At 39.4% G+C, this 26894-nt stretch overlaps 2 protein-coding genes and 1 long non-coding RNA gene across 3 annotated transcripts; all 3 read right to left on the reverse strand.

The window, feature by feature from the left end:
• Nucleotides 1-1294: 1294 nt before the first annotated feature.
• On the reverse strand, nucleotides 1295-13836 carry LOC113065118 (uncharacterized). The gene is made up of 8 exons (XM_026236316.1): nucleotides 13689-13836; nucleotides 13117-13458; nucleotides 12807-13040; nucleotides 2457-2774; nucleotides 2177-2386; nucleotides 1988-2078; nucleotides 1835-1888; nucleotides 1295-1732 (listed from the first exon to the last, which is right to left on the reverse strand). Exons 1-7 carry the CDS (start codon nucleotides 13732-13734, stop codon nucleotides 1837-1839), a joined length of 1293 nt encoding a protein of 430 aa, XP_026092101.1. The 5' UTR covers nucleotides 13735-13836; the 3' UTR covers nucleotides 1295-1732; nucleotides 1835-1836.
• A 5671-nt stretch (nucleotides 13837-19507) lies between these two features.
• On the reverse strand, nucleotides 19508-22030 carry LOC113065120 (uncharacterized). Its single transcript, XR_003278936.1, has 4 exons — nucleotides 21788-22030; nucleotides 21533-21635; nucleotides 19949-20003; nucleotides 19508-19837 (listed from the first exon to the last, which is right to left on the reverse strand). It is a non-coding gene; the product is annotated as an uncharacterized LOC113065120 (long non-coding RNA).
• Nucleotides 22031-22062: 32 nt separating this feature from the next.
• Nucleotides 22063-26430, reverse strand: LOC113064573 (uncharacterized). Its single transcript, XM_026235425.1, has 5 exons — nucleotides 26236-26430; nucleotides 25665-26006; nucleotides 25429-25590; nucleotides 22345-22391; nucleotides 22063-22248 (listed from the first exon to the last, which is right to left on the reverse strand). Exons 1-5 carry the CDS (start codon nucleotides 26279-26281, stop codon nucleotides 22063-22065), a joined length of 783 nt encoding a protein of 260 aa, XP_026091210.1. The 5' UTR covers nucleotides 26282-26430.
• Between the last annotated feature and the right edge of the window lie 464 nt (nucleotides 26431-26894).

Raw genomic sequence — 26894 nt, forward strand, 5'->3', positions numbered from 1 at the left:
CATATCAGGTAAAATAATATATGCATATGTACTGGTGTGTGTTAGTTTTATCTAGTACAAATAAGCAAGTTTCTGTTTTATAGGTGAAAAGTCGCCAACCTTCAGCGCACTAGCTAGCTTAAATATTAAAAAGCATACAGTAATAGATGTGTGTGCCATCCTTTGAACGGTCTCTTAAAATAATCCACACTGGTAATCATAGTTAGCCCAGCGATAGGTTACATTAGACAACAAGCCTTTACAAAATTCTCCAAACCACCCAAAAGTAATTCATATGGCCGTATGGCATACGGGTCAGGCAGCCGGCTTCCATCCACGAGAGTTAATTTACAAAAATAGCTGTCACGGTCCCGCAGAGTCAGTGACTGTACATATTTGGACAGTCCTGAACCTTCTTCTGCATCCATGTTTAATAAATCCCTTCTAACACGTGCTAGTTTCATTTGTCAACATTGCGTCTGCGCCTCTTTTTGCCTCCAGCTAAGCCCCGCCCACCCGGAGACATTGCAATGTTTACAAAATTTTAAGGGGTCTATATTTATAACTTGTTTGCAGAAGCCTCAACAGAGGCTGTATCCATATCTTCATCCATGTTTGTAGCAAACAAGCTTCTTTACTCAGGCATAGAAAGTATATAAGAAATAAAAATAAAAAGGGTCCCTAAACCATTAAAGACAGTCTTAAAAGAGTATGCTGAACTTCTACAACAAGTTATAGAAAAGATTGGTCATAGAAATTCAAAGCTTTAAGCACTGCACATAAAATAGAATAAGAGTGAGATAAGGTTGCTGTTAACGTGGCACCATCCTGACCCCACCAAACTCTACCAGATCATTTACACAGATCACACCATGGTTTCTGCTCAAATTATAAGAACACACAAGCTGTTTTTCTGCTCATTAAAAACAGGTTTTATTGATTGTGCAGTTTTTTCCACACAAAAGTCTTGGTCACACCAAGAACTGTAAACATAAAATCGCCGACAATGACATGAAAAAAAAAAATATATATATATATATATATATATATATATGTAAAATGTTTGCGATCACTTCCAGAGTATTTTTTATTTTCTGATGATGAACAATAAAAACACTGTCAGCCAATCAAAATCCATCTGACTTAACAACCGATTTGGTTAAATCTACTGAAATATAAAATGTAAGAGCCATATGTTATTTGTTTTCTTTGTTTTTATATAGATGTGGAATAAATAAATAATTGTGTGTTCATCAACTGTAAAATAATTATAAAAGTAAATAATTTAATATGTGTATTATATTAGTAAAATTTTTCCGGTTAATTTTGATGATAAATGTTACCTAAAGAAAGTTTCTGGACTACTGAATGTTATTTGAGATCAAATCACACTCACACATGAAGAAGAAGCAAGAAAGATTCAAATTTAAATGGATTGCTATCACATAAAATATGAAAGTGTTCACGCATACTGAATAAAGTTATATACAAAATAAACAGAACAGCCGCTCCTTCACTTTTCAATCCTTTTCTTGGAGGGGGGGAGTGCTTTGTTAATAAACAGTTTGAAGCCTGAAGAAAGGCTAATATTATGAATAAATGTCACTGTCTATGACGTCACTGAATCACTGATAGAGCTGCTGACATTTCTCTCTGTTGCTAGGTGATGATGTCACAATGTAGGATCACAATGACATCACTCCAGCAGCTCTGATTGACAGACAGCAGATGTACAGATGTAGAACATCTGATTCTGAGACAGACAAATACAAACACATTAAATACATTGAAACCAATGCTGCTGCAATTGCATCTTTTATATTATAGCAGATTCTCTATATACGTAACGTCTCACCTTCACTTGTGTTCTTGGTTTGGTTTCGAAATGAGATGCATTTTAATGAAAAACCTGTTGGATTAAAAAAATCACATTTTTATAATCTGAATTAATTTCAATATATTCACTGTATGTCATGGAGTTGTGAATTTAACTAAATATTTTACTCACCACATCCACAGAGCTGCTATTATGAGAAACTGAGGTAAAAACACCAGCAGAGTGACTGTATAATGTCTGAACGCTGTGCTGTCCACTGGATCTTCACAACACAAAGAAGTGAATCATTACTATCAGAGAAACCACCTGAACTCATCAAACATTCAGACTGAAGCACATGTATCATTAGAGATGTGTTACCTCCTACAGCACAGGAATACTGGTGAAGCTCTTCATCGCTGACTGAGTCCAGGTACAGCTTGTTGTCTTTAGTGATTCCATCTGTTACCTGTCGTCTGTTCTTGTACCAGATGTAAGTATGTTTGTTGTTCAGAGTGCATTTAGTTGAACAGATTAATATCACTTCCTGTCCCTCTGAAACAACAGATGGACTGCTTTTCACCTGCGTATCTGAAAAAAAAAAAGCCTATTAGAAAGTATACAGGAAACCTTTTGAACAATCAGTATATCAATCAGTTACCTGTTACAGTAAGAATGACTCCAGGTGATCCAGAGTATTTTTCTGAGTCAGTGATGATCCTGAATAGATATTCTCCAGAGTCACTGATCTTGAGCTCTTTGATTCTCAGTTTGTTCTCCACATACTCCACACGACCAGCAAACTGATGCTCCTCACGCAAATCCTTGAAGTCACCAGATGGGTAATGCCAGAATGTTTTATTTACAGTATGATCAGAGGGATGTGTGTATGTGCTGGAAATGTCTACTGTTGAGCCGACCAAAGCACAGACTCTTCTAGAGGAGTAAGTCACATCCCAGCAGGGACTCTTAGAAATGCCTGAAAGAGACACAGATTACTGCTGTGAAAATTACAGTTAAGGTCTATTCATGTCAAGATGAATGTTCAGTGTGAAAATTCAAAGTGATGAATATTTTATGATTTTAATTTGACTCAATGGCTGTTATTGGGAGAGGGGTTCTGCCCATCGCACTGAGAAGTAAACTGTCCAAACAACAAGATTTGACCTTTTGGTCACATAAACGGAGCTTCTGCATAGAGCTGATCCCTCACATCTATTTTGCTGGCCCTGGGCTGATACACACTTTTGTGACTTGAGAGAGCATGAATATGAGACAGGACATATGTTAGCAAGACCCTTAAAGGAATAATTCACCCCAAAATTAAAAATTGCTGTTAATTCACTCACCCTCAGGAAATCCAAGATATATGTGATTTTATCTTCATTAAAAGCCATACAAAAACCTTCACTATAATACAATACAGCTGTAACTAAATCTGGATGATTACTGTATCATCTTTATACATTAACATTATGATTTTCTTTAAAGCTGCTTTGAAACTGTATTGTGGAGTGCTGTATTGTGGCAAAAATTAGACACTATTTAGGCACACGTATGTAGAAATTCTACTGAATTTACACCTGTAGCAGAAATGAGTCGAATCAGACAAATCAAAGAGTCTATCAGAGCTGTGTGCATTGAAACGAGAGCCGAATTCCTCAGGAAGTCATAAATCAGTTCTAGTGCCACAAGAACCAAGCAAGATAACCAACCAACCAACTTGTTCACACAACAGCTTTCAACATTAACACCAATATAACAATTATTGACAATTTTAATTCGAAGAAGAGATTGTCAAATTTATTGTTCGTGATTGGAATGCAACGCTGGACATCACATGTAAACCCAGGAGATCAAGTTAAATACTTGCATTGACTTCCCCCACCCAGCCAGTGAAACCAGACTGAAATTCCTAAGGGGGAAGGGCTTTAAACCTTTGTCTTCACAGAAAAGTCCCTTTGCCAGAGAATGGCAAAGAAACTGCTATTTATACATTACATATGGACCAGAATGAACTCAAAAAGACTGCTAAATGAATCGTTCCATTGCTTAACTCCATATTCATTTATGTGTAACCCACACATTTGACTATCATGTATAATCACTTATTGTGTATGTCTTTTGATAACTATAGGATACATAGTCATGTCTAGTATTGACATAATCAAATTTTCTTGCTTGATATTGTCCTGACAATCATTTATTTGTAAAACATATCATAATCATGTTATAGGAATCATGTCCAAAATTAGACCCTGTGAGGCAAGAACCACATGCTTGGTAAGATAAACAATGATTTATGATACCCCAGACCCCAGGACCATATCTGATTGGTCAAGGCAACATTTGAGGGGTGGCCAACAAGGAAGTTTAAAAACTTTGGACACGATTAAATCTTGCTTTTAGTTCTAGCATTGCTCGTGCTATCAGTCATGCCTTGTTTTTTAGTCTGCTTTTAGTCTAGCATTGCTTGTGCTATTAGCCATGTCGGCTTTTAGTCTGCTTTTAGTTCCAGCCTTGCTCGTGCTATCAGTCATGCCTGCTTTTAGCTTGTAGCTTTGCTACCTAGCTTTAGCTTGTAGCATCTAGCCATGCGGTTAGTCATCATTGTTCTTTGAGCGCGGCTCCAGCGTGCCTGCCTGCTGCTACTATGAGAAGGAACACAACCTAGTCTCGTCAAACTTTATTTCTTTTCTTTTCCGTTTGAGAGTTTCGTGTTCTGAGTTAAGTTTTGTAACGTCGAGTCTCCGACGCCTGACCTCGGATGCCCGTTCAACTTCAACCAGCGCACACGACTCTGCACTTTCAGCCAACGCCCAACAACCACGGGCTCCCCAAGACGTCACTTCACTACTGAACTTCCAGCCAATCAGCGACACCGGGATACCCCTTTCAACGGGAGTCCCTTTCACAGGAAACTAAGGCAACGTATCCCCAGATATCTGTTGTGCTGGTGTATCTAATATAATTTTAGTCACATTGAGGAACTCAATGCAAGGGCTAATTACGTGATTGATGGTTGTTCATGTTTATGCAATTTAACGTATTGCTGTAAACTTGGGATTCCATATTTCCATTCTCTTAAACTCATCTTTCCCTAACTTTCGACCTTCCTGCAACTTGTGTGAATGTGTGTGTGCGTGCGTTTATGTGTTAGATTAGTTTATATGTCTTAGATTTATCTAATAAAGCCTTATTCATATTGAAAAGAGAAGTATCTTGTGTTTTGTGCTTACAAGTTAATGTCTTAAACTGCCGATCTTGTTACTGTGCTAATTGATAGTGTTTTCACTATAGTTTGGATATTAGTATCCAGCGCAGATTTGATGTTAAACGGCTCGTTCACTGAACCGCAGGCGCGTCTCCGTGAACAGCCGTGAAACAGTGATTCTGTTCAAATTCCCTTTAAAATCTTAAATGATTCCCTTTGAGCTAAATTGACCTGTTCCCCTTACATTTATGATGGTGGAGAATGCGGGCAGTTTAATCTAAATTGTGAGCATAAACCAAGTTATTTAATCTTTGATTTTGCTAAAGGAATGAAAGATGAGAAGCATGCGAGACCTGAATATGTGTGTGTGACGCGTGACGTAAGCAGCCCCCCCCCCCCCCCCCCGCTTGAATGAAAGGAGCTAGAAGAAACTTTAACTCAAGTCCGTCTCTTCAATGTTAACAGCAGTAAGTGAGCTTAAAAGTAAACATCTGAGATCGTACAATAAGGTAGAAATTGAGCGTGTTCCTCGTTTGTGTAATGCCTTGTTTTATAGCTGATTTGATTTCACTGCGTGTTCCAGTGTCTCAAACGCTATCTCAGTCACTGTTTGCTGAACGGAGCTAAACTGTTAGTGTTTCAAAAGGGATATAAATCGGTGAATAAAGAATAGTTTTGAGCGTGTTCCTCAATCTATTTATCAAAGCCCCCGTATTCATATTTCATATAGTTTGATTGCCAGTGCGTGTTCCACTGCCGAATCAAATTTGATATTCGACTCCCCTACGTTAACGTTAAACATTAGAGAACAATGTTTGCCCATTTGTATCCGTTCACAAAGTGAATGCAATCTCGCGTAACACTGCGTGTGTCCGAGAGTAATTTGAATGGGAGTGTTTTAAAAGCTTGATCAAGTAAATTTTAACTGTGTACCAACAGCGAAGGAAAACTTTTATGTTTGTGTCCAGAAAAACTGGCACGGAGAATCAAATTGCTGAGATTGATATAATAACTACAGCAAGAAGCTGCTATTTGAATTAAGATAAATTTAACTCTATACAAACTGAGAGTTTAAGTGCCACATCGCAAAACCAACTGAAAAGCGGTGTTGTTATTTGTACAGTGTTGAAATGAGCCGACATTTCATGTAACATGCTTAACTGTATTTGCAACAATGCAACGATTCATGTGCTAATCCACTAGAATGTGTTTTGGTTGCCATAGTGACGACCGTGACCAGGAAGCCTAACGTACTTCCGGAGCAACTCTGAACTGTGCACGCGCAGCGCACAAACTCCGCGGTGTCGCTAAGCTAACGAAACCATTGCATTTACATTGAAGTCTATACTAAAGCCACTAGCCTCGAAGGTTAGCCGTTAGCATTACCATCCAGTGGTAGAATAATGTGTGTTTGGGCAACGCTGACGTGATTTAACCATTTTAAACATCTTAACTAACACTTGTTAGTCTCTTTCTTTTTATCGCTCTCTTTTCTCACTAGACCACTTATTTTCATTTTACTAGAAAGGGAAATACTGACTCACAATTATTAATTGTCAAATTGAAATTTAATTGAAACATTAAATTTATTTTGAATCATTTAAAATTTCCCTCTCAAATCATTTCATATGATCTTTTATTTCTAGTATTCTCTTTTGGGTCTAATTATTTTAGGAATGAATAAGCCTTGAACTTTGGAAGTTAAAGTAAACTTATTCTTCCTAATTTATTTATTACCCATCTGAATATATGCTATTCAGACCTTTACTTATTTGAATGCGTTTTACCCCTCTTCCTGTTTTGGTTATACACTTAACCACTATTGTTTTACGTATTGATTTCCTCTTTTTAATTTCATGTTTGCATATTTTGCCCATTTATTAATTTTTTAATTTTCCTATTTCTTACCATTTCTTTTGTGTATCCTAGCCTGGGAACGACAAACCTGAGCCCTAAAAGGAGACATTGTTATCCCTCACTACGAGTTCAAATAAATTAGAAAGACAACTCTCTTTCACTTAAAGTTTATTTTGTTTGATTAGTTGTGCAGCAACTAACACAACGCTCTCCTTGTAGTTGAGATAACCGCTACTGAGACTTACCATCTCCGTCCTCTCTCTCCTTTACTTTCCTCTTCTCTTTTTACATTTGTAGGACATGTAAGAACCATCAATCAATTCTAAGTGAAGTAAATACACAATCGTGCCAAAGACGACGAATCATCCTTATGAATTTGATTGTAATCATCCTCTCATTTGTTCTTCCTAACCTCCCTACATTTGGAAACGCAATCCAAGTTTTAGCATCTCATCCAACGTTGAGATCAATTTAATAGAGATACGTGTTGAGCAACTGTCGCCTTCGCTGACTCCCTGGTGAGCGGTCCAACTGAAAGGTGTACGGTGCCAATCCTGTCAGACTAAGAAAAGAGATATCAGAATTATTATTGTATTCTTTTGTCCAAAGCAAGAAATATAATAATATTGTTTTTGATAACATTTAATTGGAAAAAATAATTTTCCTCATTTGAAAAACAGAAATTTTGCTTGTCATTTGAATTTGTTTTTCACCTCTGTCTCTCTTTTCCTCTTCCTCATTAGAGTGACAAAGTCTTCGCATCTCTAGTCTACTTAGACACCCTGAGACCAACACAGTCATCACCACATTTCACTAGTGGTTCACAATCACTGATACAACACTTAGTTGTCCCACCACACATAGGCTTTTACTCCACACAGATCTGTGTCAGTCTCTCTTCTCCCCAGCGTGCCAACATGCCGCAGACTGCAGACCCCATTGCCCATGGGGAAGATGTGAACATTTGGCTGAGAGGCATAACAGACAGCCTCACTCCAAAGACATTTGAACTGTTATTATTTTTAATAATAATCCTAATCCTGAGAAGATTCCTGACACAAGATTCAAGCCAGAACAACAACCACGAGGAGCTAGTCAAGATCACAAGCTCACTAAGCTATGCCTTCACAACCCAGCTGAAACTGAGCGACAAGCACATCACCCACCTTCAAGAGGAGCTGACACATGCTCAACGTCGCATAGACAAGCTGGAAGTGAAAGTTCAAAATCAACTCAAAGCACCCAGCGAGAGGGAGCAGGATACAACAGAACAAGTTATGAAGCTCCTAGCAGCCCTGGCAGCAGCTCAGCTCGACCAGCAACATGCAACGGCTGCTCAGAAAGACCTGGTAAACAGACTCCAGTATGCCGAACAGCTACTAGAGAAAGCCAAGCTAGACATCAGAAACAAGAACTCTGAAACCAGTGCTTTGAAAGACCACCTTGAAAGGTACAGAACTGAAACAGACAATCTGACCCAACATCTAGAAGATACCAACGATGAGCTCTACATGGTCAGAAAAGAACTCCAAAATGCTTACAAGCACAAACAAGAGCCAAGGAAAGATAAACCTCTCTTAGCCTCATCACTGCTGAGCAGAGTCCCACGTCCAAGAACTGGCATATGATGAAAGGAGCGAAGGGCCACAACCCAAAACCTCACCTGCCTTCGCCACACAACCCTTTTCTGCCAACGAAAGAAAACCTCCCGTCCAAGGCCTTGGAGCTGCACACGGGATGACCATCAAAGACCTCAACAAGCTGTCTAAAAACATCAGCAGGTTCAACCCGAACTCCACAGAGAGCCCCGACATCCAAGCTTATCTGCGAGATATTGAATTTCACCTGGAAGTGAGACCTCATGTGACTGACAGAGACTGGTTATACCTCCTTAGAGCCACGTCCAGTTCCGAGGTACGAAACTTTCTAGATCGACAGCCCAGTCAAACCAAGTCAAACTACCAGCGACTTCGTGAGGTCCTGATTAAAGAGTTTACAGACCCAGAGTCTGAACATGGACTGTTAACTGCCTTGGAAACCAAACAAGGTCGTCAAGAGACACCACAAGCTTACTACAACCGACTCCGACAATCCTACTTTGGTGCACACAACAACTCTGACCTTGAAGAGGATGTGAACTTCAAAACCCTCTTCCTAAAGAATCTGCACCCTGGAGTCAGTCACCATCTAGGTGTCATGGCCTGTCCGAACTCCATGACCATCCAACAGTTGCGTGACCTAACACAGAAGGCCTATAACAAGCAGAAGTTGGCCTCAAAGAAAGGTAACAAAACATCCACACTCTTGAACTCTGTCAACAAAGACTCAAGCCTTGCACTGGACGACACCCAGTGGCATCACAACACCAGAGTCTTCCATCAAGAGCACAGAGAACGTGACGCCCATATCCACGACCGCTTTCAGCCCAACTGCTGGAAAAATCCATGGGACCAGCCACGCTTCTCAAGAAACCAAAAGGATAACATCTGGAAACCTAACCAGATATCCAAAGGTAATCACCTGACTCATCCAAGAGCAACTCGTGTGGGTAAGCGACAACAAAACCCACCTCAGCACCACTCAGACATGCACAGTGCTGAGTATGCACAAGAACATAACCGCTTACCATTAGAAGACACGGAACAAGTCATGGAACAACTAAGAGAGTTCCTTCAAGACAATTTACATGCATATGACCACAAAGTTGAGTCATGCTCGCTGTGACCAGCGACAGAACGGAAGGCCGGTGATCACCTGGTGCACCACATCAGAGATGACAAGCACCTGTTCAACAACAACCCAAAATGAACAAGTCTTTAACGGCCAACTGTTGATGAAAAATCTGAGGTACTAAAGGACATCACCTCAGTCACTAACAAACTGTCAAATGAACTCCAACTCCAAGTTCCAAATTCCCTGTCTGTGCAACAGCAACCACCAGAGCACAGAAGGTCAGAAAGTCTGCTACAGCCAGAAGGCATCATAAGAAGAATGCAACATAGGAGACAAGTTTTGCAACTCCGCTTCACACAGCCATGCCAAACTGCCTCCGACTGTCTGCCAAAGAACTTCCTGCCTTGCTGGACTGACCCCTCATTAGACCATGGACACGCCCTCATCCAAGCCAAGGATGCAGAGAGCCAGTCTTCAGTGACATGCTAGAAAAAGGGGGAGACAACACAGACTTGAACAGATCTGACCACACATTACCTACACCCAGAGGTAAACACATCTACTGATAACACAGTCAACAAACATATTCTTCCCACAGAAAGAATATCCAACTTTTAGTGTAACAAAGTTACACATACCCACCATGAAGAAAAGTGCAGCCATCCTCACAATAGGTAGAACACCTGACACTAAGTTAAGGTTCATGACACACTAGCTGCACCTGACATCCTAGCTCAATAGTCGTTGTAACCCATGCTAGGAAAACCCACAGCAGCCTTGTTTTGTTTTGTTCTTCTTCTACCTATCCTTCTCCTTCCCCTCTTTCCTGAGTAGGTGAAATGCCTAGACACCCTGCGAGGGTCGAAGGTCTGATATTAGGATTGACTCGCAACACCTAATATCCGCCAGCCACTCTAAACTGAATGGAAGCCAGAGAGCTCCATGCATGATAGGTCAATTCATTGAATTGAAAATGAAATTACTAGAAAACTAACGGTAAATGTGTAAAGTAAGACAACCTAGAAGAACCAAACAAAGTTAACCACAAAATAAAAACAATTTCCAAGACGATCTAAACTATCCTCAATGTGCTAAACTACATTGACTAATTGAACTTAACCACGTGTACCTAAATAACCTGATGCCTGCACCAGTACAGAAACTGTCATGGAGGTGTTGTCTTGCTGTTTGCTGTGTTTGTCTGCTTCTTCTGCCTTTGTTTCTCCAGCGATCGACGATGTCTTCACCTAAACACCTCGCCGATCGAAAGGGGGATATATGTAGCAGAAATGAGTCGAATCAGACAAATCAAAGAGTCTATCAGAGCTGTGTGCATTGAAACGAGAGCCGAATTCCTCAGGAAGTCATAAATCAGTTCTAGTGCCACAAGAACCAAGCAAGATAACCAACCAACCAACTTGTTCACACAACAGCTTTCAACATTAACACCAATATAACAATTATTGACAATTTTAATTCGAAGAAGAGATTGTCAAATTTATTGTTCGTGATTGGAATGCAACGCTGGACATCACATGTAAACCCAGGAGATCAAGTTAAATACTTGCATTGACTTCCCCCACCCAGCCAGTGAAACCAGACTGAAATTCCTAAGGGGGAAGGGCTTTAAACCTTTGTCTTCACAGAAAAGTCCCTTTGCCAGAGAATGGCAAAGAAACTGCTATTTATACATTACATATGGACCAGAATGAACTCAAAAAGACTGCTAAATGAATCGTTCCATTGCTTAACTCCATATTCATTTATGTGTAACCCACACATTTGACTATCATGTATAATCACTTATTGTGTATGTCTTTTGATAACTATAGGATACATAGTCATGTCTAGTATTGACAATCAAATTTTCTTGCTTGATATTGTCCTGACAATCATTTATTTGTAAAACATATCATAATCATGTTATAGGAATCATGTCCAAAATTAGACCCTGTGAGGCAAGAACCACATGCTTGGTAAGATAAACAATGATTTATGATACCCCAGACCCCAGGACCATATCTGATTGGTCAAGGCAACATTTGAGGGGTGGCCAACAAGGAAGTTTAAAAACTTTGGACACGATTAAATCTTGCTTTTAGTTCTAGCATTGCTCGTGCTATCAGTCATGCCTTGTTTTTTAGTCTGCTTTTAGTCTAGCATTGCTTGTGCTATTAGCCATGTCGGCTTTTAGTCTGCTTTTAGTTCCAGCCTTGCTCGTGCTATCAGTCATGCCTGCTTTTAGCTTGTAGCTTTGCTACCTAGCTTTAGCTTGTAGCATCTAGCCATGCGGTTAGTCATCATTGTTCTTTGAGCGCGGCTCCAGCGTGCCTGCCTGCTGCTACTATGAGAAGGAACACAACCTAGTCTCGTCAAACTTTATTTCTTTTCTTTTCCGTTTGAGAGTTTCGTGTTCTGAGTTAAGTTTTGTAACGTCGAGTCTCCTACGCCTGACCTCGGATGCCCGTTCAACTTCAACCAGCGCACACGACTCTGCACTTTCAGCCAACGCCCAACAAACACGGGCTTCCCAAGACGTCACTTCACTACTGAACTTCCAGCCAATCAGCGACACCGGGATACCCCTTTCAACGGGAGTCCCTTTCACAGGAAACTAAGGCAACGTATCCCCAGATATTTGTTGTGCTGGTGTATCTAATATAATTTTAGTCACATTGAGGAATTCAATGCAAGGGCTAATTACGTGATTGATGGTTGTTCATGTCTATGCAATTTAACGTATTGCTGTAAACTTGGGATTCCATATTTCCATTCTCTTAAACTCATCTTTCCCTAACTTTCGACCTTCCTGCAACTTGTGTGAATGTGAGTGCGTGCGTTTATGTGTTAGATTAGTTTATATGTCTTAGATTTATCTAATAAAGCCTTATTCATATTGAAAAGAGAAGTATCTTGTGTTTTGTGCTTACAAGTTAATGTCTTAAACTGCCGATCTTGTTACTGTGCTAATTGATAGTGTTTTCACTATAGTTTGGATATTAATATCCAGCGCAGATTTGATGTTAAATGGCTCGTTCACTGAACCGCAGGCGCGTCTCCGTGAACAGCCGTGAAACAGTGATTCTGTTCAAATTCCCTTTAAAATCTTAAATGATTCCCTTTGAGCTAAATTGACCTGTTTCCCTTAAACACCACAAACATTAATCTTGCAAAATACCTTTAAATGTTTCCACACATACTCATGTATAAACAAACACTGATATTATATTAGTGCTTATTAAATAAAAAATATTAAGTGTTACTCACACACAGGAGAGGAGGAGTTCATAAGATCTCCAGTAAGAAAACATGAGTAACTGACACCGGCTTTGGGTGAAACTGTAATACTCCTGGAATGACTAAGATCTTCTTTATATCGTCCATTTTTTTTCCAGTAGTACTTCTGAGGCCTGGACGTCAAATCACAGGAAGTCTCACAGGTCAGATCTATTCTCTGGTGTTTCTGGTCTGTAGATTCAGGATTCATCCTCACTTGCAGGTCTGAATTAAAGTAAAAAAAAATTAAAGTTTACAAATGAAAGCAGCTGAAGTGTTCAGAATCTGGACTCAGTTTCACCTGTGACTGTTAGACTGACGGCCGCTGAGCTGAGATGTTTAACTCCATCCTTCATGATGAACATGAGCTGATATTCTCCAGAGTCTCTCTCTCTCACGTCTGATATTGTGAGCGTTGAATAGTTGCTTGAGATCTCATCTTTCACCCGTCCTGAGTAATCTGAGTCTAAAGTCAAATCTTCAGGTTCATTGTTTTTTCTCCAGTTTGTACTTTGTTTCTCACTGAACCAGAACACAGATTTGATGTTGTCCTCGTCATAAGAGCACTTCAACTGCACATTGGTTTCCCTCAGAGCACAAATATTTTCACAGCTCACAGAGAGATAGTCCAATGTTAGAGAGCCTGATTTAAAAAAAAAGGAAATAACAGAAAAAGAAAGGAAGAAAAGAAAAGTATCAAAATAACACTGAAACTGAAGGTTTGCATTTATAGAGAGATTCTGCTCTGACAAACCAAGTGATTCACTCTGAGAGCAGTGAGGAATCTCACCTTAAAGTCTCAAATGTCTTTAGTCTGTTTTGGAACATATTTTTTTATGAAATTACTGCAATCTATTAACACAATAATCTTACCTGAAATGTGTAGAATTATGATCACTGATGCGATACTGAAGTCCATGCTTTAACTTTCAAAATAATTCACTTCTTGGTCTAGAGTAAAACAACAAGAACAAAGTATAGTGAGTCAAGCACACTTTAATTTGATACCCTTTATCACAACACCTCCTACATTAACTGCATTTGTTTCAAGTTAAAACATGGGTGAAGAAATGGGGTGTCAATGTCTGAAGTCTAGCAGGAAATCAGATGATCTCATTTCCTTCCTTTTCTCCAGTCTTGCTTGTTGCTGGGCAACTGCAGTGGCTCAATTCTTGAGCATCTCTGGAACTTAACAGTTTATTTTTAGATTTTTTACGCTTCCCAAACAGCATTGAACCCCCTGCTCCCCGGGCGCCGCAGCATAAATGGCTGCCCACTGCTCTGGGTGTGTGCTCACAGTGTGTGTGTGTGTGTGTTCACTGCTCTGTGTGTGTGCATTTCGGATGGGTTAAATGCAGAGCACAAATTCTGAGTATGGGTCACCATACTTGGCTGAATGATAAATCTTGTTTAAAACATGTTTCAAATGTACATTAATCCATTTGTTATCATATGGTTTTGGAAAATGACTATAGGCTTTAATCATTATTAAATTAACTATTTTCTTGACACCCTGAATATGAGCGAGTGAATTTCAGCATCTTCAAAAATGTTTTAAAATATGTTTTAAAGCATTTTTGTTTTATAATTTTTTAATGTAATGAATTAATTATAAATATCTTTTCATTTTGCACCACATGACATCACCACAAGTCCAACCGCATGATATTTCATAACCCAAGAGAAACTTGCTTTGTCACAAAATATTACATTTTCTAATATTTTAAGTGACTTATTGACTGAATTCAGCGTCTGCTCCTGTGTACAGGATTTCATCTGTCTACAAACTTAATCTATGACCAGTGCCGTACCTAATAAAGTGTTATAAGCAGCTGCATGCAGAGTTTTTAAAAGTCACTGTGTTTAAAAGTCACTGTGCAGCGTCTGAACTGTAGTGTAACCACGGCTTAAGACGAGATGATGGTGGAGATGGCAACAGCAGAGCTGTAAGTGTCTGACAAATCGTAACTAAAAAGGATGTTCAAACACAGTTTCAGTATGAACAGTTTGAGAGCGGTTGCGGCTTCCTTGCAATGGACACTAAAGTGCATAGAAAATATTTCAGTGTGCAAATGGATTATTCAGTGTTCCTGGATGAACAGACAGTAGTGCAAGTAATAACAAGTTACTGTTTTTTGCTTGTTGTAGATAAATAAATAAATCAGTCAGTGTTGAAGAGGGGGAGGTGTCTGTGTGTGTGGTGTCAGGGGTTTTGAGGAGTGTCAAAGGGCAGAGTTCAGCAAGGAGACAGCTTTAGGGAAAAAGCTGTTCCTAAATCTTGTGGTCATTGTCCGGAGGCTCCTGAAGCGCCTCCCGGAGGGCAGGAAGTTAGACAGTCCATGGTCAGGGTGAGAGGAGTCCTTGAGAATGCTGCGAGCTCGACGTAAACAGGGCCGGCGCTCCGCACACGCACATCACGCACTTCGCGTAGGTCACCAAGTGCTTGGGGGGGGGCACCAAAAAATCTGGGTCGCGAAAAAATCATCACAATAGGCTACTATTATAAATAACAAATAAAATATTTCTAAAAACATGTTAATATACAAAAGCAATACAAAAGTAATATAGGCCTAGACCAAATTAGTCGAGAAAAAGGTGAATCTCTGTGCCAGTCTCCCTCTGGTGGTATGAAAATAAGACTCTCATTGAGTTTCACTGTGACACACTTGAGGGACATTACAGTCAAATGATGAATACAGCAAAACACGTTAGAAAGAGAGGTTTAAAATGACATTTTAGAAAAATGAATTATTGGGTTTACATACATTACATGTTGCTGTTGTTCTCAGATGTTCGTTGTAATTTCAACAGTCTGTTTTCATTTTGAAACACACTGCTGATCTTGTTTCCTTCACTTTTCTTACTAAAACACTTTTTAATCAAAGAAAGAGGATGCTTATGATTTAGGCTATGATTTAAATAGGTCATACTGACTTCCTTTGAGTTTGATGATAAACTTTTTATTTATTTTGTTTTTTTGTTTATTTATTGTAGTGAGTAAGACCTATTTAAATTAACATTTATTTTAAAAGAGATTTGCAAAATTGTTTTTTTTTACATCTTTTTTTTTTTCATTTTCAATTAAAATAAAGTAGAAATCTAAATTGAGCAAAATGTATTTAGAAAAAGACATAACTGTCACTAATCCTGTCCATGGACTTCCATGCACTTGCCCTGCCATTATATTGACTCTCACGCCACACAGATCATTACACATCACCCTGGACTACATTTCCCATGATCCCATGTTTTATCAATTTCCTGTTTCCTAGTCTATCCTAGTCCTGTGTTGTTATACAGTCAATGTTCCTGTCACAGTACAAACAAAGTACAATAATTCATTCAAATTAATTTCTTAAAAAAAAAACTAATGCAATTCACCAAAAAGGCTTTTTCGTGTTCCAAAAGTTGTTCCAAGATCGGCAGCTTAAGACATTAACTTGTAAGCAGAAAACACAAGATACTTCTCTTTTCAATATGAATAAAGCTTTATAAGAAAATCTAAGACATACAAACTAATCTAACACATAAGCACACGCACTCACATTCATAAAAGTTGCAGGAAAATAGAAAGTTAGGAAAGGATGAGTTTAAGAGAATGAAAATGTGGAATCCCAAGTTTACAACAATACGTGAAATTGCATAGACATGAACAGCCATCAATCACTTAATTAACCCTCGGATTGAGTTCCTCAATGAGGTTAAAATTATTTTAGATACACCAGTATAGATCAGTCTTGAGGTACTTGCATTGCCTGTGTAAAGGGGTTCCCTTTGTTGTCATTGAGAAGGGGGTTTCCCGAGGTTGCTGATTGGCTGGAAGTTCAGTAGTCGCTAAAGTGACATCTTGGGAAGCGGACATCTTGAAGACGCGGAGTTGTGTTGCTGGTTGAAGTTGAACAGGCACTTGAGGTCAGACTCAGAGACATATTACAAAACTTAACTCAGAACACAATACTCTCAAACAGAAAAAAAAGAAACTAAAGTAAAAGAACAAAAGTAAAGTCTGACAAGACTAGGTGGTGTTTCTTCTCATCGTGGCTATGTAGCAGCAGACGTGCAGGCCGACGCACGCTGGAACCGCGCTCAAAGAACGCTAAAAGTGTTGACTAAAAGCAGTAGCTGAAAAGCAAACGCTAAAAGCTATAAGCTGGTGTAACGGAGGCCAGCGAGTAGTGCTGTGCAGGTAAAACCTCACTCCCCGATCTCAAGAGACGCACTAGCGACAGATGCTAGTGGCTGTAGCCATTTAGCCTCCTTGTTAGTGTGTCCGCCTCCCATGCCGGAAGACCCGGGTTCGAGCCCCGCTCGGAGCGAGTGTGAGGAGCGTCAGAGAGGACCCGGGTGAGAGGGGTTACATTGGTGCCGTGACCAGGATGGGAGTGAGGTTTAGGGGGGTGAGTGTAACGGAGGCCAGCGAGTAGTGCTGTGCAGGTAAACCTCACTCCCCGATCTCAAGAGACGCACTAGCGACAGACGCTAGTGGCTGTAGCCATTTAGCCTCCTTGTTAGTGCGTCCGCCTCCCATGCCGGAAGACCCGGGTTCGAGCCCCGCTCGGAGCGAGTGTGAGGAGCGTCAGAGAGGACCCGGGTGAGAGGGGTTACATTGGTGCCGTGACCAGGATGGGAGTGAGGTTTAGGGGGGTGAGTGTAACGGAGGCCAGCGAGTAGTGCTGTGCAGGTAAACCTCACTCCCCGATCTCAAGAGACGCACTAGCGACAGACGCTAGTGGCTGTAGCCATTTAGCCTCCTTGTTAGTGCGTCCGCCTCCCATGCCGGAAGACCCGGGTTCGAGCCCCGCTCGGAGCGAGTGTGAGGAGCGTCAGAGAGGACCCGGGAGAGAGGGGTTACACTGGCATGACTGATAGCAAAAGCTAAACGCAAGCTAAAAGCAAGATTTGATGGTGTCCTGAGTATTTAAACTGGACAACACACCTCAAATGTTGTCTTGACCAATTAGAAATTGTCTTTGCTCGGGGTATCATAAATCCTATGTTATATTATCAAACACATGGTCCAAATTTTCCCATTCTTGCAGTGTATATTTTTGGACATGATTCCTATAACAAAAATATTATACATTTGACAAATAACTGATGGTCAGAAACATTTCAAGCAAGCATATTCAAACACAAACATACTAAACATGAATATCTATCCTTAAGCTATCAAATAGTTATTAAAATACATACACAATAAGTGATTAATAACATGATAGTCAAATGTGTGGGTTACATATAAATGAATATGGATTTAAGCGATGGACTGATATTCATTTAAAAATCATTTTGAGTTCATTTTGGTCCATTTATATCTAGAAAAGACAGTTTCTGTGCCATTATCTGATATAAGGATGTTCTGTGAAGACCAGAGATTAAAAGGCCCCCTTAGGAATTTCAGTCTTGTTCTGCTGGGTGGGGGAAGTCAATCCAAGGATCGACTTTATTACCTTTATGGTTTTACATGTGATGGCCGGTGTTGCATCTCAATTACTTGCCCCAAATTTGACAATCTCTTCTCTGAATTGAAATTGTCTAATGGTGTTAATTAGAAGCTGCTCTGTGAAAGAGTTGGTTGGTTGGCTATCTTGCTTCTGACTTGTGGCACTAGGAATGATTTACAACCTCCTGTTGCCTTTCTGAGGAATTCTGCTTGTGTTTCAACCACAGTCCTGATCGACTCTTTAATTTGTCTGGTTCGGGTCTGATACGCTACAATATTTTATGATAGTAAATTACATGTAACGCAATAAATAAATATAAAAACCCTGTGTCATATAAACTACCATTTAAATATTAGGGGGCAGATTATACTCACCAAGGCTGCAATTATATGATCAAAAACACATTAAAAAACATTGAATTAATTTAAAATTAGAATAATTGTTTGATAATATAATAATATGTTTCATTATTTTCTGTAACGGAAAAGCTCAATTTTAAGCAGCAGAAACCATGATACAGTTGGATTCTTTAATGAACAGAACAGTTTATAAAAATAAAATAAAAATAAAAAAAACATTATCTATGGGCACCTATGAATCAAACAAGTATTCATTCTGTGGAAGTCGTGGCCTAATGGTTAGAGAGTCCGACTCCCAATCGAAAGGTTCTGAGTTCGAGTCCCGGGAGTGCATGTACAATTCTCTCTCCACCTTCAATACCACGACTTAGGTGCCCTTGAGCAAGGCATTGAACCCCCAACTGCTCCCCGGGCGCCGCAGCATAAATGGCTGCCCACTGCTCCGGGTGTGTGTGTTCACTGCTCTGTGTGTGTGCACTTCGGGTGGGTTAAATGCAGAGCACAAATTCTGAGTATGGGTCACCATACTTGGTTGGAAATGGATACTATGGGGAAGTCGTGGCCTAATGGTTAGAGGGTTGGACTCCCAATCGAAGGGTTGTGAGTTCTAGTCTCGGGCCGGGCGGAATTGTGGGTGGGGGGAGTGCATGAACAGCTCTCTCTCCACCTTCAATACCACGACTTAGGTGCCCTTGAGCAAGGCATCGAACCCCCAACTGCTCCCCGGGCGCCGCAGCATAAATGGCTGCCCACTGCTCCGGGTGTGTGCTCACAGTGTGTGTGTGTGTTCACTGCTCTGTGTGTGTGCATTTTGGATGGGTTAAATGCAGAGCACAAATTCTGAGTATGGGTCACCATACTTGGCTGAATGTCACTTCACTTCAATTCTGTAAAACTTTGCAAATATACAGGACATTCATAGACATGTGATATGAGCAAAAGCTTGGTCACAATACAGCTGACAGCAACAGTTGGGTTGTTCAGTACTGTACAGGTCTATTTTAAGCTGGAGCTTAGCTAAGGTTCAGCTGAACTTCACCGCAGCATAATGAACATCATCCGTGGCTGAGTGTACCACAGTAGGAGCTGATGATGTGTTCTCTGTGTGAGACTTCTTGAAATTAATAGCTGAATAATGAACATCCTGATCATTAGTGTGAACTTCTGTGGGAACCGTAGACAAGGCTGCAGCATTATCATCCAGTGCAGCAGAACCCGACTAAGAGTTTGAGCAGAAAAGAGGGCAGAAAATAAAATCTCAGTGACCGAACGCAAAATATATTTCAGCATGTGCATGTGAAATTAAATCTGTTTGTTCAAATCCTCTCACCTCTACACGCCGGTTATTATCCTCATGTTTTCGAGATGAATTAGTCTTTCTCCTCCTGTTTAAAAGGCATCATGTCAAAAAAAAAATATGGATCTAAAAGACTGAAAGACTTCTTCGTCTCAATCCAAACAATCCACCAACTTAAACTAAGCTTCAAAACAAGCTTATTCCAAAACCACATCACATTAACCATCACCAGCCATTAAAAGATTAATTTCACGGTGTTGATAGCTTCACTGATTATAACAGGAGTTTTTGGAGAGTGCGTGAACTTGCGCTATAGTCATATTTTCTTTGATCATTTAACTTAAATGCTATTTGCTCGCTTTCTGTAAATATTTTATTCGATTAGCTTACAATGTTTTTAATAAACTGATCAAGTTAAATACAAATACATTCGTATTAAAATAAATTTTGACATGGCCCCCTAATGAGCGGTAAAAACCTGATAGAGCATTCCATTTATTATTTATTTTTCTGGTCCAGGCGCCTGATGCCATCCCCAGCAAGATGCAGCCCCGAGCAGATGCCCATGTTGCCCATGCCTTAATCCACCACTGACTCCATTAACTCATTGAGTATACGCAGATCCATGAATATGCTACCTAGTTCCCACCTTAACTCATTCACTAACCCGGACCATCACAGTTCACAGTTAACAGAAGTAAATGCTAAAGTAAAAGCTACACAAAGGCAGTGACAATCTTGGATTAATATTTATCACTATGCCATTCACTATTTTTGAAACTGAATTTGTGAATTTCATTAACATTATAATCAAAGTGCAGTGTGTGTCTTGTTTACGTTGTGTCACCTTGTTTGTTATAGAGAGAGGATTTGGGAGTGCACAGAACTCATTACTGCACAGAACTCATTACTGAACAGAACGTTTTAAGCGGCGAGTGGATTTTGACTAACTTAAGCGCTTCTGATTGGCCACTGCATTCAAGAACTCTTGATTAGCTTCATTACTCAATGCTGCAAAAGCATGTTGTTAACAGAAACCTTTTTCCAGATATAAAAACGACAGGAATGGTTTCATGTTTGAGATGGCAGGAATTAGGCACTTCAAACAGCCATTTTGACACACCACAGTTTTAAGGAGAAAATACTCGCCTGACTGATGAACTTGCACGTGGTTTGTCTTTAAGCATATTAAAAATGCAAATTAAAAAATAATTTCACTTTAAATGAATAAAATTATGAATGAAAGGTAACTAGCTGTATAATCTCTTATAAAATAGTGTCTATGTGCACAGCTGCATACTGCACAGAATTTTCATTCATCCTGTCTGCTTCTGTTTCCATCAGTGTTGTAAATTTTAACAACTTGGTGCATGGAAAAATAAGAGCAATTTGAATGAGCTATCTGGAATCATTTGACTGTTTGATTCATAGTTTAAGTTTTTCAAGTGGATCGTATAAACACGCAATGTTTTCAACCATCTTCTGAGGGTTTCTTGTTTTTAGACTAGCCGGTAACAAAAAGCCGGTTTAAACATCAGTGAAATTAGTTGTAGTGCACATCCCTAGTTTGCACAGAAGCCATAAAAACTGACACAACAGATAAAAACAAACTGTTACCTGTACCACAGGACTCCTACGAGTGCAAGAATCAGAAACACGGAGAGTATGATTACAGAGCTCAGTAAAGCTGTGTTTGACGCAGGTATCTGGATTACTGGGCCTTCAAGAACAAGAAGCATGAAACAAACTCTGATATACTCAAAGCAGAAAAAAGATACTTATGATATTAAAACACTAACTTAATCTAATGCACTTCATCTGAACTCATCAAACATTCACACTGAAGCACATGTATCATGAGAGATGTGTTACCTCCTACAGCACAGGAATACTGGTGAAGCTCTTCATCGCTGACTGAGTCCAGGTACAGCTTGTTGTCTTTAGAGAATCCATCTGTTACCTGTCGTCTGTTCTTGTACCAGATGTAAGTATGTTTGTTGTTCAGAGTGCATTTAGTTGAACAGATTAATATCACTTCCTGTCCCTGTGAAATAACAGATGGACTGCTTTTCACCAGCGTATCTGAAAGAAAAAAAAGCCTATTAGAAAGTATAGAGGAAACCTTTTGAACAATCAGTATATCATGATCAGTTACCTGTCACAGTAAGAATGACTCCAGGTGATCCAGAGTATCGGTTTAAGTTAGTGATGATCCTGAATCGATATTCTCCAGAGTCACTGATCTTGAGCTCTTTGATTCTCAGTTTGTTCTCCACATACTCCACACGACCAGAAAACTGATGCTCCTCACGCAGATCCTTTAAGTCACCAGGCTGAACGTAATGCCAGAATGTTTTATTTACAGTATGATCAGAGGGATGTGTGTATGTGCTGGAAATGTCTACTGTTGAGCCGACCAAAGCACAGACTCTTCTAGAGGAGTAAGTCACATCCCAGCAGCCACTCTTAGAAATGCCTGAAAGAGACACAGATTACTGCTGTGAAAATTACAGTTAAGGTCTGTACACGTCAAGATGAATGTTCCGTGCGAAAATTCAACTTGAAAAACATTTTAATTTGACTCAATGGCTGCTTAAGGGGGAGGGGTTGTGATCTCTTTCCCGCCCAAGTAAACTGAGAAGTAAACTGTCCAACCAATAAGATTTGAGCTTTTGGTCACATAAATGGAGCTGCTGCTGGTACATAAAACTACAACATAGAGCCATAGACAGTAAAAGAAATGGACACAGCGACCCCATTGGAACTCAGTTGAGACAAATGAAACCCAGTTTTAGCGTTTTTTAGCACTTCCGTTTCTGACGCGCAGACTCAAACGAAGCTTGACGACGTCAGCAACCTGTCTGACAGATGTAAATCTTCTAAGTGGCTGTGCGTGCAAACTGCCATCGTTAATCTTGCAGAGACGGCGAGCTTGAGCGGGGAGTTCTTTGGCGTGAGTGAGCAGGAGTAAGTATTCTGATTAATTATTTTGTATAGTATTTTAAAATGTAACGCCAGTACGCCATATTAAGTTAATTGCCTGCGAGCTTCTCCTCCTGTCTGTACGGTAATGCGACAGAGAGCCGAGTGGTTATGACGCAATCGTTAGCCTATTTTTTACAAAAACTGTTTATACGGGGCCATAATGTAACATAGAAGGTAATGGAGCCCTTTATACATTGTTGTATATCTTTAGAAATAAATAATGGACAAACAGAGTATTTAAACGCCTCAGATGTAAAGTTATTCGCTGTCAAAGTGACGCCAAAATGAATGGGAGTCAATGGGAATGCTAACGCAAGTGAAGTTCTGCTAAAAGATGGCAGCCCCCACCCGACTTCAACTTCCGGTCGAGTTCCTTGCCCCTTGCATAGAGCAGATCACACACAGACTATTTTGCTGGCCCTGGCAAAGCTCAGTGCCCTTAAAGGAATAATTCACCTAAAAATGAAAAAAATACTGTTAATTCACTCACCCTAAGGAAATACAAGATATAGGTTACTTTATCTTCAGTAGAACAGTAACAGTAACAGTTACTGCCACTTGAGTTTTAAATCAGCGAGTAAAGTAACAGCATTTTTTTTTGGGGGGGGGGGTGATCTATCCCTTTAAAGCCCACTAAATCACAGCCCACACTATCTCTATCACTGCTTAGGATCAGTATGGAACACACACACAGCGACTGGAAGAACACCCTGCATCTTGGTTGGTATTAGAGGAAACTGAGAAAACAGTAGTAAAACGAATGATTGTCTGCTTAAAGGGGTCATATGATGCGATTTCAAGTTTCCTTTCTCTTAGGTGTTTTACAAGCTCTTGGTGCATAAAGAATATCTGTAAAGTTGCAACGACTAAAGTCTCAAACTCAAAGAGATATTCTTTATAAAAGTTAAGAGTTAACCACACCCCCTAAAAAGGCTCGTTCTAACATGGTAACTCACATCTACAACACGATGTGGGAAGATTTGCATAACGCTGTGCAAATGCTTACAAATAGAAAGAAGGTTCTCAATTTCAGTCATCCTGCGCCCCTACTCTGCAAATTTTGTAAATTTCTATTATCGCTTCAGACATTTGTTCTATTCAAACATAAGTGCCCTGCAAAGTGGACATCACAGGACATTCCATCATGATACCAGTTCGAAGCGAATGTATATGTTCTATTCAAAAAGCACTAAAGTGTGAGAGACTTTAATTTCAATTGTATTTATTTACAGAGGTAATGTACAGTATATAATGGCACACTTGTCCGTGTGTGAAGAAGTGAGGTAAACTTCAACAGATTTCCCCTGCTCAGGGATTAGGCAGCAATAAACACTCTGTAGGGACCATGTCAATTGGAACACAGATTATGCACAAAGCTCACTTCAAACGAGGACTTGGAATTGAGAACAACTGGTGTAGAGTAAGGCTTGTTGTTTGTTGTTTCTCCGATCACAAATGCAGACTTGGTTTTATATTTACGCAGCGCGATGCAAAGCAATGCATAAAAAACAATATAAGTCACTATAATCCATGATTAGGTCACCACTGGATGCAATAAATGGCTCGTTTTAAAATGGGTTTTATTGTTTTTGTCTTGTGGCGCTGGTTTTCCTACAGCGACATGCATCACAGTTAGTAAGGGGCATAACATTTCTGTCACACACTTGAGGTATTCGGCAAATCACAACGCACTGGATAGCTGGCCAATTACAGCATACCTCTCTTTTCAGAATGATGAGCTTTGTAAAAAAATAAAATAAAAAATAATGTTTTTGAACCTTTAACCACATAAACACATTTAATTACACCAAATACACAAAATAATGTTTTTTAGCAACATTATATGACTCCTTTAAATTAAAGGCAGTTGGGACCCAACGGTGATCTTTATGACTTAAAGAACCAGTGATCCATGAACATTGACATGTGGCCAAGAATAGGGTTTTCTGTCATTTACATGCACCTGATTTCAACACCAAAGAAATAAAACAAAGCCATACAAAAACCTTCACTATAATACAATACAGCTGGAACTAAATCTGGATGATCACTTGTGTCATCTTTATATATATATATATATACTTTATATCACCCAGCCTTAAAACTTGTTAAATGCATTATACAATTAACATTATGATTTTCTTTAAAGCTGCTATGAAACTGTATTGTGGAGTGCTGTATTGTGGCAAAAATCAAAGTGACAAGAACAACAATCAATACTCTGGCTGTTTTTTTATAGGCTCCTTGTCTCAAATGGCACACTAAGTCCGTGTGGTTTTCTTCCAAAAACATAATTTCATGACGTAATGACACTATTTAGATACACAAATGTGGAAATTACAAAGAATTTACATGACAAACATTAATCTTGGTATGAAAATAGCTTTATATGTGTCCTCTTATTTTCATTTGTGAACGAACACTGATATTATATTAGTGCTTATTCAATAAAAATATTAAGTGTCACTCACATACAGGAGAGGAGGAGTTCATAAGATCTCTAGTAAGAAAACATGAGTAACTGGCACCAGCTTCGGGTGAAAAATGACTAAGATCTTCTTTATATCGTCCATTTTTTTTCCAGTAGTAATTCTGAGGACTGGACGTCAAATCACAGGAAGTCTCACAGGTCAGTTCTATTCTCTGATCTCTCCGGTCTGTAGATTCAGGATTCATCCTCACCTGCAGGTCTGAAATAAAGTTAAAAATGTATAGTTTACAAATAAAAGCAGCTGAAGTGTTCAGAATCTGGACTCAGTTTCACCTGTGACTGTTAGACTGACGGCCGCTGAGCTGAGATGTTTAACTCCATCCTTCATGATGAACATGAGCTGATATTCTCCAGAGTCTGTCTCTCTCACGTCTGATATTGTGAGCGTTGAATAGCTGCTTGAGATCTCATCTTTCACCCGTCCTGAGTAATCGGAGTCTAAAGTCAAATCTTCAGGCTCATTGTTTTTTCTCCAGTTTGTTCTTTGTTTCTCGCTGAACCAGAACACAGATTTGATGTTGGCGTCGTCATAAGAGCACTTCAACTGCACATTGGTTTCACTCAGAGCACAAATATTTTCACAGCTCACAGAGAGATGGTCCAATGTTAGAGAGCCTGATTAAAAAGAAAAATATGAAAGAAAAAGAAAGGAAGAAAATAAAATAACAATATAACACTGAAACCGAAGGTTTGCATTTATAGAGAGATGCTGCTCTGACAAACCAAGTGATTCACTCTCAGAGCAGTGAGGAATCTCTCCTTAAAGTCTCAAATATCTTTAGTCTGTGTTGGAACATATATTTTTTAATGAAATTACTGCAATCTATTAACGCAATAATCTTACCTGAAATGTGTAGAATTAGGATCACTGATGCGATTCTGAAGTCCATGCTTTAACTTTCAAAATAATTAACTTTTTGGTCTAGAGTAAAACAACAAGAACAATGTACAGTTAGGCAAGCACACTTAATTTTAAACCATTTATCACAATAGCGCCTACATTAACTGCATTTGTTTCAAGTTAAAACATGGGTAAAGAAATGGGGTGTCAAGGTTTAACAGGAAATCAGATGATCTTATTTCCTTCCTTTTACTCCAGTCTTTTACTCACTTGTTGTTGAGCAACTGCAGTTAACCACTCACTTCTTAAGCATCTCTGTGTTTTGGAACTTAACCGTTAATGTTTTAGATTTTAAGTTTCCCAAACAGTTGATTTAATGACAAATAATGATAAATCTTGTTTCAAATATGTTTCAAATTTACAGAAGTGCATTTGTCCATTACATACGGTTTTGAAAAATGACTAGGTTTTAATGACTATTAAAGGTGAAATTTCATGAAAATCTGACTTTTCCTGGTTTTATGTGCTACAATCAGGTCCCCAGTGCATCTACCAACCAAGGAAATGTGAAAAATATTAACCCAGTTACTTTGTTTGGAAAGCCTTTTTCTTCAAGAGTATGAGGAGTCAGATTCCGCTCCCTTGGTGATGTGCAAAGGGAT

This window comes from Carassius auratus, chromosome 47, assembly GCF_003368295.1.
Source record: "Carassius auratus strain Wakin chromosome 47, ASM336829v1, whole genome shotgun sequence".
In the NCBI taxonomy this organism is placed as follows: Eukaryota; Metazoa; Chordata; class Actinopteri; order Cypriniformes; family Cyprinidae; genus Carassius; species Carassius auratus.